The following is a 14,066-nucleotide window of genomic DNA, read 5'->3' as shown; positions in this document are numbered from 1 at the left end:
TATGGTTGCCCAGTTCTATTTACAATGGTTCTGTAGCAAAACTGGCTGGCTCCCCTGCCCCCTGCTATAGTCCTGTCTAATTGGCAGAAAGCAATGGGGTTTTCCATTTTCGTTAGGTGGATTCCCAATTTCCCTACTAGGGCGTGGTTGATTAGGCACCGGGTGCATCCCGAATCCAGTAAGGCTTCTACTTCCTCCCCCTTCCCTCAGCGGGGGATAAACAGTCTTAGGGGTAAAGTGAGTGGTTTGATTGGGTCGCTTACCAGCAGGTCGTCTTCTGGATAGCTTTCGAAGTGGCTCAGGTCTTCTCAGGGCATTGGAGATTCTTTCTCTGGGTTTGCGGGGGACCGAAATTTCTCAGCTTCTCAGGGTGGTTTTTATTCCTTGGGGGTTTGATTTTCCAGGTTTCCCCCCAATGGGTGGTCTGGTTTTCTGGAAGGGGATTTTGAACATCACTCCATTGTGTGGTACCCCTCCTTTCCTCACTTAAACAGCCAGATAGTCTTGGAGTCATGATGATTTGGGGTTTGAAAAACTTCTGCTTCCCCTGGAGTAGGGATTTTCTCCAAACCCTGATTATGGGCCATGTTGATCTCTGCCTCCTTTGCCATCAGGTACCATTAATGCAGAACGTTGGGGGCCCCATGGGCCAGGAAGGCAGTGTACAGGTCATCATTTAGTCCATCTTTGAACCAGCAGACTAGAATATCTTCCATCCAGTCAACTCAGCCGGCCAGATCAAGAAATTCCTCAGTGTATTTGGCTACAGAGTGACAGCCTTGTTTTATGACCTTAATACAGTTGCGAGCTTTTCGATCAGTAAGGGGATCTTCAAAGTGGTGGTGTAGGGCTGTCATGAATCAATCAAGGTTCCTCAGCTCTGGGGCATCAATGTTGTGGAGGGTTACCATCCATTGGTGGCTGCCCCTTCTAGGGCTAGGGTGATGACTCATGCTCGGCCCCCTGGGTTGGGAAGTTCCACCCATAATCTTGCATATAAGAAAGGACTTGCACCAGGAAAAAACCCCAAGGGTGGGATCTTTTTCTGCAGTTGTAGGTCTTTGGATTGGCCAGGGTTAATCCTCTGCTCTGGAATGGCAAGGGGTCAGGTATCTGGCATGGCTGCTGGTCCTCCGGCTTGGTCCTTTGCTCAATCAGTCTCAGCTGGATCAGGGGTGATGGTAGGGATTGTCTCGATTTATAGTTCGCTCGCTCTCCTTCTATGGCAACCTGGTTCATCCTGCACATTGAGATCTTCCAGGGCTTCCCTCACAAGACGATTTATGTATCATTTCAGTCCATTATCTGCCAGTGGTTCCTCGATCTGGTCTTCCTGATTGGAAAGGACTTCCATTTCCACTTTCCACCCAGGTTTATGATTATCATGGGTAAGAGTTACTCCCTTGGCTCTTCCACCCCAGCTGTCTCTCTTTCCTACATTGGGGCTTCATGGAATTTTCGCAGACAGCTTCAATATCTTTGATGAGGCACACAAAGCCAGTGTCTGGCTAGGTAGTTGTTGAAGTTTCTCCCCAGCATTTGGCTTCCCCTTTTTCTTTGTTATGTTCAGACATTTTTGCAGGGTCCCCTTGGTAGAGTGAAATTTTGGAAGGAGGAAAAAATAATTTCCTCTCCGTGTTGACCACTATTGCAGACCCTGTTTTATGTAAGGACCAGGGTCTCTCTCCTTCAAACAATAAGAATGAGCTTTTGAAAAATAGGTATTTCAAAAGGAATTCATTATTGAAAAGGAAGACAGCAAGTCAAATTCAAAACAGGGTCTGATATCCCTCCAGGCAAGCAGCTTAAATAAAGGGAGTTAGAACCCCTTCCCTTAGTCCGATGTAGATTTTGTCAATACAACGAAGCAACATGTTCATTCTTCCCCTCCCCTCTTTTCTGGGAATGTACTTGAGAAGAGATTCCCAGGAAGTATCTTTTGGAGCTGGAATTTTTATAGCCCCTTCTCCTCTTGCTATCTCTCCAAGAGGTGACAAGTTTCCAGACATGTAAATCAGTACAAAAATTAGGATATTCAGGTTACATCAAAAAGGATTACTTGTATCCACACACCCTTCTTCTTCCATTGAAGAATGGCAGATACAAGGATCTGACAGTAGTTTTTCTAAACTAGTATTTTCTAGCATCCATTCTTTATCTTTAAACAGAAATGTTCTGCAGCCTTTCTCTGCAACATATCTACTGAAGTCCTAAAAGTAATCAATGCAACAGAAGAATTCATTGCAGAATCCACAAAGCTATGTGATTTCCCAGCAGATACATATGAAAGAGGGAACAGAGAATTCCCATTAGGCACAAACGTTATCCAGCTTGATGGGCAGCTTGCAACATTGGAAGAAAATGTAAGAGTGGCAGATAAATAACTATGTATATAACTATTCATGCCATTTAATGTTTTGAAAACATTAGAGTGATTAATTTTGTAGAAAATGGGAGCACTTCATTTGGAATACCAACTAAATGATTTTAAATCTTCATAATATTCTATTCTTGTGTTCCAATATTTAAATGGTCAACATTTAAGTGGGAATATTCTTGGGATGGTCGTATTTTATACAGCAGCTCATTAAGAGTAATTAAATAATATGTAAATGCATTGTTTGGGTTGGAACCTAAAACTTAATGCTTTACAAGATTCCACAATTCTGAATGTATTATTCAATAGCGGTACATGATCTATTTAGGTCTATCAGGCAGCTGGCAGTATATATGGCCTGGAGAGTCAGCTAAATGAACTTGAGGATGCAGCTCGTAAAATTAGCACCGTTACTGCAGAAGCTGAAGTAGCTAATCTAGAGGAACAAGTGACAACAGCTGCAGCACATGTTAATCATGCAGAGCTTCAGGTAATATTGACAACAAGCTATTTACTGCATGGATTTCATAACTTGAATTTGCTTGATACTTAAACTCCAGATATTAACCCATTGTTCATACATATATATGTAAAGGAAAAATATATGCAGTTAAAGATGTATAGTTCAGTAATCTGCACTTCTTCTTCACTTACTTTGATTTTCTTTTAAAAATGTACAGTTCTTTTAAGATTTCAGATATTGAGAGCAGAATTTCAGCCCTTTCAGTAGCAGGCTTGAATGTGGGTCCATATGTTCATTTGACAAGAAGACGTGATCATCAGACAAGTCAGGTGAGGAAAAGTACCTGCCATTAGTGACAACCTGAGTAAGGAAGACCTGTGAATTAAAGTAGACTTCTGGTTGCCTGGCAGTCTTGTGCAATTGAATGTATGAGTCCCCAGTAAAATATTTACACAATGTAGAATGGGAAATATATTTCCACTTAGGGCTACTAGTCGCTCTGCTTATTTCCCACTCTTTTCCTGCGGGATGCACATAATATAGACAGGAAAAAAAAACTAAAACTGACAAAAATAATAGAAAGTTAGAAAGTTATATTGTAACAACAATATAAATGCAGCTCTAAGATTTTCAATATATATTTTATTTAAACCAAAATATTTTAAAATTAACATAGCAATTAATTTGAAGATTCTTTGGTCTTACTGTATTATTGCATTTTAATCATATACACTAAATAAATATTTTGGGATAAATATTCTGGATTAAACTATAGTCATTAATAAAGGCATTTTTCCTATAGATGCATACAATAGACACATCCAGACAGCAGAGACGAAAGCTTCCAGCTCCACCAATGAAAGGTAACAATAACAACAATGATAAAACCTTATTTTTACTCAGCAGATATGGTCAGGCTGTTGTGAGTAGTATGATCAAAATAGAAACAGTTAACAATTATACTAAAACTATGTTAGAAGGGTTAGAGCACTAGATGCTCTGAAATAAAGATGAAAAGAATTTGTTAAAATATATATATAAACATATTAAGCAATTATCATAGCGGACCTCGCCCGAGCGCGAGACAAACGCTGAAGAAAAAGAAGAAGAAGAAGATTAAGCAATTATCAGTTTTGTATTTCATCATCATTATCATCATCATCAAGGCATTTAGGCATTATCTATTCACTGAGGAATGAAGACCTCTTCAGCATGTTTCCAACCAATATAGTCCTGAGTTTTCCTTTGCCAATTGGGCCTGCAATACTTGCTGATGTCATCAATCCATCTTGTTACAGGTTTCTTTCGTGGATGCTTTTTATCAAGTGAGATCCATTCTATGACTGCCTTGGTCCTTCTGCTAGTGACCAGCCCATTTCCATTTAAATTCTTTTACTCTCTTTTACTCTCCTGTACTTTAATTTGTTCTCTAATCCAGTGGCCCCCAACCTTTTTTGTGCCACGGCCCGGTACCGGCATCACAAAATGATCCGCAGCCTGGTACCGGCATCAGCACGCATGACAAGGCAAGGTGAGCCAAGCAACCGGCCAGCCAGCCGTCCCCCGCTTCTCCCCGCCACCTTCAACTCCTCCTTTGTACCTTTGTCAATGGGCTTCGGGACGGCTTCAGGACGGTCACTCGGCTCGCCTTGCCTTGGGTGCTGAAAGAATCCTCGCGCCTTAGTTTCATTCGAAGCTGCCCCCCCTTCAATGAAACTAAGGCGTGAGGATTCCTTCAGGACCCAAACGCCGCTTTCCAACCAGAAAAGCTCACCTGGAAGCGCTTTCTCATCGAAACAAAATGGTGGTGCCCAGCAAACCAGCAGCCCGGTAGAAAATGTTCCACGGACCTGGTTTTATAATGCCAAACATGTATCTTTCCATGGCTCTTTGCACCAATCAAAACTTTTGTATCAATTGTGAGGTCTGTGTTTCATCAGCATATGTAAGTATATGATCAAAAACTTTTCTGTTCAGGTATAGGGAGTGGTTGTTTTTGAAAATTATGGTCACTTGCCGAATGCTTACCAACCACATTTAATATACCATTCAATTTCCTTTATTATAACACCTTCCATTGAGATCTATTGGCCAAAGTGTATGTAATGGTCTATTATGTCTAATTCTCCTCCAGATATTTTCCTTCCTTGGTGAATTTATTACACTTAACCTGGCTCTTTTTCAGGTTTATTTTTAAGCCAAATGCTTCTCCTGCTTTGTGCAGTTCTTGTATGTGTCTTTGTAGCTGTTCTGGGTCTTGTAAGAAGAGAACACCATCTGCAAATCTTAAGTGATTTAAATAAGCGCCATTGATTTTTATTCCATCTTTTGGCCAATCTAGTTTGCAAAATAGTTCTTCAAGGCAGGCTGAAAAGGATAGGTGATCTATGTTATCCTTCTTAGAGTTTTTAACCCATATATTTCTCAAATAATCACTTTAAACCCGAATAAAATATGTAAGGTTATCTCTGTCTGGATAAATTGCAGTTTGTAAATCTTATCCTTTGGCTAAATGAATGTGTTTTATACATCAGTATACATTTGATGCAGAAATCTGATATACATTAATTACAACATTTTTGAAAACAGAATAAAATGTTCCGTACATTTTCTGTGGAATCCTTATACAATGTTTTTTTATCTTTAAAAAAGACGTAACTGTTTATTGAAAAGGGGGAAACTGGTTTTATTAATCTTAACTAGATCTTTTTATATAAAATAATACTCAGTTTTGTACAATTTTTTTTTATTTGAAATTTTCCTTCTTGGGTTCTTCTACAATATTCATGTATTATATCTTTAATTAACTGGGATAAAAACTAATTAGATTTCAAATGTTCAGTTTTCTTTTACATAACTCAGAAAAAAGTACTGTTTTTAGAAAATGTCATTTGATGAGGCAGTTTACCTCATGAATAATTAATGCTACGGAAAATCCAGATCTTAGAATTAATTTTTTAAAAATGAATTATATGGAAAAATTGAATGGGAGCTAGAATTTGTACTTGGAATCAATTAGTAATTAATAATGATTTTTAAAATCCACTTATTACTTTAAAAGACATATATTATTTAGTCGGCTCAGTGGCAGCATTTGCAATTAAAACATCTGTTGATATAGCAACTGGACCTGCAGCATTTTCATTTTATCTACTATAAATGATTATTAAATCTTATGACATAAAACTCCCTACAATTAATGTTTGTAATCCTTATATTGAGGATAAATTAATTTGATAGGCAATGGAACAAAGAACTAGAGATTCATATTTTCCCTAGACTATGGGGAGAATGAAAGTATTAATACAAGAAACTTTGCACATTATTCAACAACCACCACAACAAAAATTTGGATTTAATTTGTCTTTTTACCCTTTCCTATATTAAAACATTCACTAAGCATTCCATTTATTCTCACACATGATTTATTTCCATCATATACTGCTATTGCTGACCACATAATATCAACCTTCAACTCCATACAGGTAATCCCTGGGTTACTAGCATTCCCTTAGTGAATGTTCGAAGTTACACAATAAGCGCCCCCTAACATTTGCAAACAAGTCTCAAAATTACAAATCTTACAGTACCAGAGCAGTTTTTTGCCCTTACAAACAACCGCTTAGGCTCTGCAACATTTGTCCTACGTGTTGCCAGCTGAAATGGAGCTTTTGACAGGCAGATCCAGCCCTCAGAAGCTCTGTTTGGGCCTCCAGTGGCCTCACCTGGCATGTTGCCAACCCAAATAGATCTTCTCAAGGTAAGTTACCCAGTGTGGCAAGTTGGGAGGGTGAGGAAAGCAATTGTGGGGAACATGAGATATTGGGTGCTCTTAGGCAGATGGCCCCCATCAGTAGGCCCCCATGGCCTTCCCCACCCTGAAATATCACATGTGCACTTAATGAGCCTTGAATTCGATTAGCGAATGCCTAGGCGAAAGCAGGGAGTTCAAGGTACAAGACTCATCTCATTAATCCTCAGGTTACAAATGAAATGGGCAGGCTCCATTACATTTGTAACTCGAGGACTATCTGTATTAGTGCAAAACATTGGTCTATATATTATCTTCCCTACATAAAACCACACTGCATTTTTCAAATTAAATTATCAAAAACAAACAAACAAACAAATCCACATTTAAAACACATTTTAATTTTTCTCTAAAAGGGCTTTTTTGTTGATGCAACTTATCTGATTCTTTAGGATACTATTTGATCCAGCTTGGAACACTAGAAATAGATTTCCAATTTCTTTTTCGAAGTAAGCAGCTGTTAAAAAGAAATATGATCAAATTCTAGTGCCTAGGAAGATTCTTAATCTTATTTATTTATTTATCAATCAATCAATTAATCAACCAATCACATTTCTACACCACCCATGTCTGTAATATGATTCTGTGTAATTTACAGTTAAAAAATATCTAAACAGAATACTTAAAGAATAACAAAATAGAATAACAAAATCATTTTTAACAATCAGAAATAATTATTTTACATATGACTTTCCAGATTTTTCAAGATTAAAAATAGTTCCAAAGTATTTCCTATACTAAAATGTATCTTTACAATATGCTTTTGTTTGAACACAACAAGAATAAAATTGAGTTTTCAATAAAGTTAGTGAACTAGAAGTACAGGTAATCCTCAATTTATAACAGTTCTTTTAATAACTGTTCAAAGTTACAGTGGCACTGAAAAAATGACATTATTGTTTTTCATACTTATGACAATTGCAGCATCCTCATAGTCACATGATCAAAATTCAGATGCTTGGCTACTGACTCATATTTATAATGGTTGCAGTGTCTTGGGGTCATGTGATCACTTTTTGTGGTCTACTGACAAGAAAAATCAATCGTGAAGCCAAATTCACTTAATAATCATGTTACTAACTTAACAACCGCAGTGCTTCACTTAACAAGAAAGCTAATAAAAAGGGGCAAAACTCAACAACTCTCTTGCTTAGCAGCAAAAATTTTGGACTCAAATTTTGAGGACTACCTGAATTATATATTTTATTCCAGCTACACAATACAGGCATTTAAAATTTTTACAATCACAATAAATTTCCTTCTTTTGTATGTTTATTAAATTGATCACACATTTCCCTCTTTCAAAAAAAAATGGTTATACAGTATTGTTTTCCAGCAGCAGTAGAGGAGATAAATAAATAATGAATGTTCACTAGTACAAAGAAGAACAATAATACCAATATCTTAGCAGGAGTGTCAGAGGAAGGAAAATACTGTTTAGAGTTTGAAACAAAGGAGAAAAGTATGTACAAATAGACATACATGTAATATATGTGTAATTAAAAATGTTTGTCCTATGTAAAAACATATAAATAAACATGTTTTTTTATTTTAGATTAAACAATTGCATGATTAGAAAAACTACTATTATCCCTAACTTCTCTGCCCCCATATCTGTTCATAGTAGTAGCTGCTACTTGTGCACCTGTCCATTTTAATACATAATCAGAAACATCTAAACAAGAAAAATGTCAGATGAACACTAAGACCAAAAAATGTAAAGCCTTCTAGTCATACCTAGCAGTTACATACTTCGCCTCCACTATCCATATGTTTCAATGCAAATATAATTATGAAAGAAGCTCGCAAATGTTTTTTAGGTGAAAACATGGATGCATCTCCAATTTCTTCTATTAGAACATTTAACAGGAATTTCATACTCCAAGGATCTCTGACACAAAGAAAAAAAAAAGAAAAAAAAATCATTGCAAAGGATTTGATGGTAAGTATTAAATAAAAGTTTAGCATTCATTCCCAGATATTAGGAGAAAAGACATTAGTGACAAAAAATGTTACAAAAATCATTTATATGATATCCAGTCATCTCAATCAAATGTCATCCCATTCTTTATTAATGGAATAATGACAAATTCCATTCTGATATGCTGTCCTGGAAAACCTTACAGCTCTGTTCAGTATAGAAGTTGAATAATTAAACAATAAACTTAGTTAGAGAAAATATAGTTTTCATATTATTCAAGCCAGATATTTTGGTGCAAATTTTATCTGCAAATCATATTGAATTAAGCTACAAAATTCATTAAAATATTGTTTTATATGAGGTATTTTGAGACGTATCATTCAAATAACAGGATATCATGAAATCGGTAAATCATATATCTAAGTGACATTTTGGTTCACTTGTTGGGAGAAAAGATGTAGTGGGTGAATAGTGGACAAAATATTATTGTCAAACTGAATTCATACGATTCTACCACCTTTGTGGTTTTCAGTATTCTTTTAAAATTTAGTTATGCTCCTGTTTAGAACTGATCAATGCCCATTCTTTGCCTAGTTTGAATTAACTAGCACATAGATCAAAGTCAAAGCATAGAATATACTAGATAAAACCAGAAAAATCCAAGGAACAGTGTTATGAATGATAGCAAACTTTAAAAACACTAAAACAATTTGGCAATGAGCAGAGTCCAATCTACAAATCCCTATGATGGGGCTCCAATTTATTAATACAATAATTCCAACATAAATAGTTCACAAGCTGTCAAACTAAAATAGATGTTGTTTGGCAGATATATTGTCTTTACTGAGAATATTTAAATCCTGATGTCCCAGAAATTCTGCCCAAGATTAGCATAGCAAGTGAGTAGTATGTTCAAATCTCTTATTCTAAATGAGTCTCTTACTTTCAAGTAATTCTAGCATAATAATATATTGTATTTCATACATATAATAGAAGGGGAACTTAACAATTTGCAGATGATACTAAGCTGTCAGGAATAGCCAACACCCTAGATGATAGGCTCAAGATCCAAATGGATCTTGGTAGACTTGAACATTGCATCCTATCTAACAAAATGAAATTCAATGTAGAGAAAAGTAAAGTCTTACACTTGGGCAAGAAAAACCAAAAGTACAACTATAGATTGGGAAAAACCAGGTTTAAAGCAGTAACTGTGAGAGGGATTTTGTAGTCTTAGTGGACAATCAATTAAAACAGTGTCCAGCAGCAGCCAAAATGCAATCCTAAATTGCATTAACAGGAGGATTCAATCAAGATCAAATGAGATATTAATACCAAGTGTATTATACCAATATCAAGTAAGGCCACACTTTAGAACACTTAGAACACTGCATCTAGTCACCACACTATAAAAAGATGTTGAGACCCTAGAAAGAGGAGAACAAAGATGATTAGAGGACTGGAAGCTAAAACAGATGAAGAATGGTTGCAGGAACTGGGCATGGCTAGTCTAGTGAAGAGAAGGACCAGGGAGACAGGATAGCAGTATTTCAATATTTGAGGAGCTGTCAGAGAGAGGAAGGGGTCAACCTATTTTTCAAAGCACCTGAGGCAGACAAGGAATAATGGATGGAAACTAATCAAGGAGAGATTCGACCTAGAAATAAATTCTAATAATGTTTTTACTGTAGATAGAACAGAGTTCTTCTGGAACATCTTTTGGGATTAACCAGAGAAGGTACTCTGATCGAATGTTTCCTATTTGTCTTCAAGATTTTCTTTCAGAGTCTTCAAGCCTAAGAGGTTCTAAATCCTCTTTAGAGGAAAATCTTTCAGGAAGGGCCCGATACTATATAAATTTGACAAAAATAAAGAGAATACCCACAGGATGGCCAATCTTATTTCCAACTGTCTTTTAAAAAGATCTTCCACATTTTTATTGTTTTATTAAATATTTCTTCATATCTTTTTTGTTTTAGGAATCAACTATAGGGTCTTCTGTAATGTATTAGAATTACAAAATCCTACTGCCAATGACACACTGCCTAGGGCTGCACACTAGTGCCTTTATATAACAGCCATTATATACATCCAGTAAAAAAAAATTCTTAAGAATCTACAATGCCTCAGTAATTGTTTAGATACCTCATTGAGAAAGATGTTCAAGTCTTCAATATTGTGATCTGGTCATCAAAGCTCTGCCTTAAAGTTCTAAAAAGACTCCAGGAAGTACATCAAGTTTCAAGACATCATGTTTTAAGATGCACTTTTATTCACACTGTCAATTGTACTAAAAGTATGTTACCTTTAGAAACAGCCTGTGTTTTTGTATTATTCTCAGTTCTTCAATTAATTTTAGTCATTGTCTGGTTTAAAGGTAAAAGAAAATATTAAATTCTATTCTATTCTGTGATACATATTTCCTGGGATCTTTTCAGATGTTCACAGTAATGCATGACATAATCAGAGCAATAAGAATTCCAGGAATAACTGGTAATCCTGAAATAAACTGGAGCAGGATGGCCAGAAAGGAAGTTGAAAGCCTAGGAAGAAAAACATTTTCCATTTTTAATTTCTACCTCCATTCCACTATGGCATATTCTGCTAGTCATTATACAAATGCCCTAATTCATATCAGTAGACGAATGTACTTGCTGATTAAATATACTTTCATCTAAATTAGTTGAAATATCTTCCATCCTCAAAAAATAGTGAAGCCAGTTGCAGACACATCTGTATTTCCCCCTGAGGTAAATTCTAATCTCAACTGTTAGAACTCAAAATCTAGCATTTTAAAATCTATTTCAAAAGCCAGCTTTAAATAAATATACATTATTCCATCTCCAGTTATAGAAACTTCTTCAATTATAAAGTATATGTGATCATTCTATTAGCATTAATGTTTCTAAATGTGTATAATCATTTCTATTGATATTTGGTTGCTTGGTTTTTCTTTTTGTCAGACAAAATTATGCTATATACAGGCATGCAACTGTATTTATCTTTTGTGGGACAACTAATCTGATGGCAGGATTTTGTCTATGATGTCCATATATCCATATATGTATAATCTAGTAAATCCATATATCCATATATGTATAATCTGTTGTTAGGTTCCTATACTATTGTAAATTACTCACTTTCAATCCACACTTTTTTCAGTGTTTGTGCAAGATTGACTCCCAATTTCTGCAGATCTATGTTAATTGAATGAAATGGTGGGTAGTTTACATATTTGTCCAATTACACTTATAGCTAGCATTGTGTGTGTAAAATGTTGAATCCAACTTGACTAATTTTAATAGATAATATATTGGCCTTTTTCAGGTAATGTGATATAAACAAAGTGACTATGGAATAGAATGTTTTCCATAAGAGGCATGAAAAGCAACTACTGTGTTTAAAATGTATATTATTCAGTCATTTTTGAAAAAAAAAGTTTCCTGTTTAGGCATTGCAAACAAAAAGAGGGGGGAGGAAATCCCCCCCTCAATGTACACTATTTTGGTTTTTACAAAACTTCACTTGTGCCAAATGTGCAAAGAATTAACTTACTGTTTAAAAGAAATAATAAAATGCGTATGTTACAATATAAAATAATTATTCTGGCATGATCTGATTTCAATTCTTAGTATTAATGTTTATATTTAGATTATTCTTTTTTATAAAGAAAAATATTTTAATGTCAGAACAAATTAAGACAGTATGAGTCAATCTGAGTTGAAGTTAATGCTTGCCTTGTTATTATCTGCATTCTTGTTGAACAATCAACCACTGGAACAGCTTACCTTCAGTGGTTGTGGGAACTTCATCACTGGAGGCTTTCAAGAAGAGATTGGACTGCCATTTGTCAGAAATGGTGTAGGGTTTCCTGCTTAGGCGGGTAGGTTGGACTAGATGATTTACAAGGTCCCTTTCAAGTCTGTTAATCTGTTAAACGTTGTCAGGAATTCTTGTCAACAGAAACGATAAAAGAGTAAAACAAATTATTTATGAAAAACAGGTTTTTGAGCCCATGGTATTTACATATTTTCTGATTCAATGCTCAATGTTTAGAAATATAAATAATTGATTAGACTCATATAAATATGTAATTATGTATCCATGTATCCATTCTATGTACCTATTCATTCATATATTGGATGACCATATTAATATAGGAACATTTTCAGATATATACCAGAGTATTCTACCCATTCATTGGCCCTCCAAAACCCTGATAGTTCTGACCAATAATCCACAAAATCATATTAATTATATTTAGGCTTCAGATTGATGCAATGATTTTTTCCATGTATTTTTTCCACACTGTCCAATGCAATACATGAAGAGGTTACAAATAAGAAACTGAACAATCTGTTTGTAGAGTGTAAAAGATGCTGCATGTAAGTTTAAGTGTCAACTAAACTGAAGCTCTCTCAAATTGATTGTTTGTAATGCATGATTTTTCTTGGGAACTTCCCCAGTATGACCAGCTTGTTTCTTCAAAGGTAGAAAATCCCTGTCAAAGGTATGTTCAAGAAGATTAGCTTGTTTGCCAAGCATTTTACTCTTATTTTGAGGCAATAAAGTTTCTGGTTCTTACATCAGAGTTTGGAAAGTTTGTCACCAAGACCATCTGATATAAATTTCTTGTCAATGGTATTTGGTACTTGGGTTCTTCCATGTAAGAGGAACTTCTTTCCTGCTTTGCCAGAACCATGAAGCTGTTCTGGGACTATCACTCCTCAATTGTCATATTGAGTAAAATTAAACAATAAGCTCCCAACTAGTTTGCTTTTGGATCCTACTGTTCAAACGTATCATGTTGTTCATTCCCACTTATTTCTTTATTAAATCCAGGATCTGTGAATTTAAATTTCCTGGAAAACAATGTTTAAAAAAGCATTCATTTCATCTTATTTAAGCCTAAAAATAAATAAATGGAACTCTTGTATAAGCTTCATTTCTGTAAGGTTTGTATATAGATTGAATCTGTACCTAAGAGGTCATCCTGCTTTATATGTCAATATGTAACAAGCCTAAAGCAAATAAAAATAATATCACATTACTGACTATTTTATCAGGTTTATTTCATTTTTAATTACATACTTAAGCATAAAACAAAGCATAGCATATATTATCTATAATTGTTTCCAATATTTTTTAGCTGAGCTATAATCACTATGAGATTTTCCAAATTAATATGAGTTACATCTATGATCTTATATTGTATAAACAAATGGATTCTCTAAAGTTAAATTTTATTTATCTAATATTTTATTATGTGCTCCTTATATATATTGAACTCATAATCCATTTTAAATAGTACTTATAGTCAACCACCTGCTTGAAGTATTAACAGGTTGGACTGAATCCATGTTTCCTTCAGTACCCAAATAGGGTATTGAATACAGCATGCAACCCATCCATTTGCCAAATATGCATCTGCCATTGCTAACATCCAGAGAAGTGCACAAGATTCTTGAAATGGGATCACATCCTTAACAAGCAA

General features: G+C 35.2%; 1 protein-coding gene across 4 annotated transcripts in view; it reads left to right on the top strand.

The window, feature by feature from the left end:
- The window catches only part of MYRIP (myosin VIIA and Rab interacting protein), a 233,614-nt gene extending 219,988 nt beyond the window's left edge, over nt 1-13,626 (top strand). For all 4 annotated transcript variants that reach the window (XM_087917080.1, XM_087917079.1, XM_087917082.1 and 1 more), the window contains exons 11-16: nt 2,169-2,363; nt 2,706-2,867; nt 3,068-3,169; nt 3,643-3,703; nt 8,472-8,593; nt 10,552-13,626. In XM_087917080.1, coding sequence (XP_087773206.1) covers nt 2,169-2,363; nt 2,706-2,867; nt 3,068-3,169; nt 3,643-3,703; nt 8,472-8,593; nt 10,552-10,584 — 675 coding nt within the window. In that variant the 3' untranslated portion in view covers nt 10,585-13,626. The remainder of the gene's footprint in view (nt 1-2,168; nt 2,364-2,705; nt 2,868-3,067; nt 3,170-3,642; nt 3,704-8,471; nt 8,594-10,551) is intronic.
- The last annotated feature ends 440 nt before the right edge of the window (nt 13,627-14,066 follow it).

This window comes from Pseudonaja textilis, chromosome Z, assembly GCF_049901715.1.
Source record: "Pseudonaja textilis isolate UNSWEBS1 chromosome Z, rPseTex1.2, whole genome shotgun sequence".
Lineage (NCBI taxonomy): Eukaryota > Metazoa > Chordata > Lepidosauria > Squamata > Elapidae > Pseudonaja > Pseudonaja textilis.
This window is presented reverse-complemented; position numbering and strand designations above follow the sequence as displayed.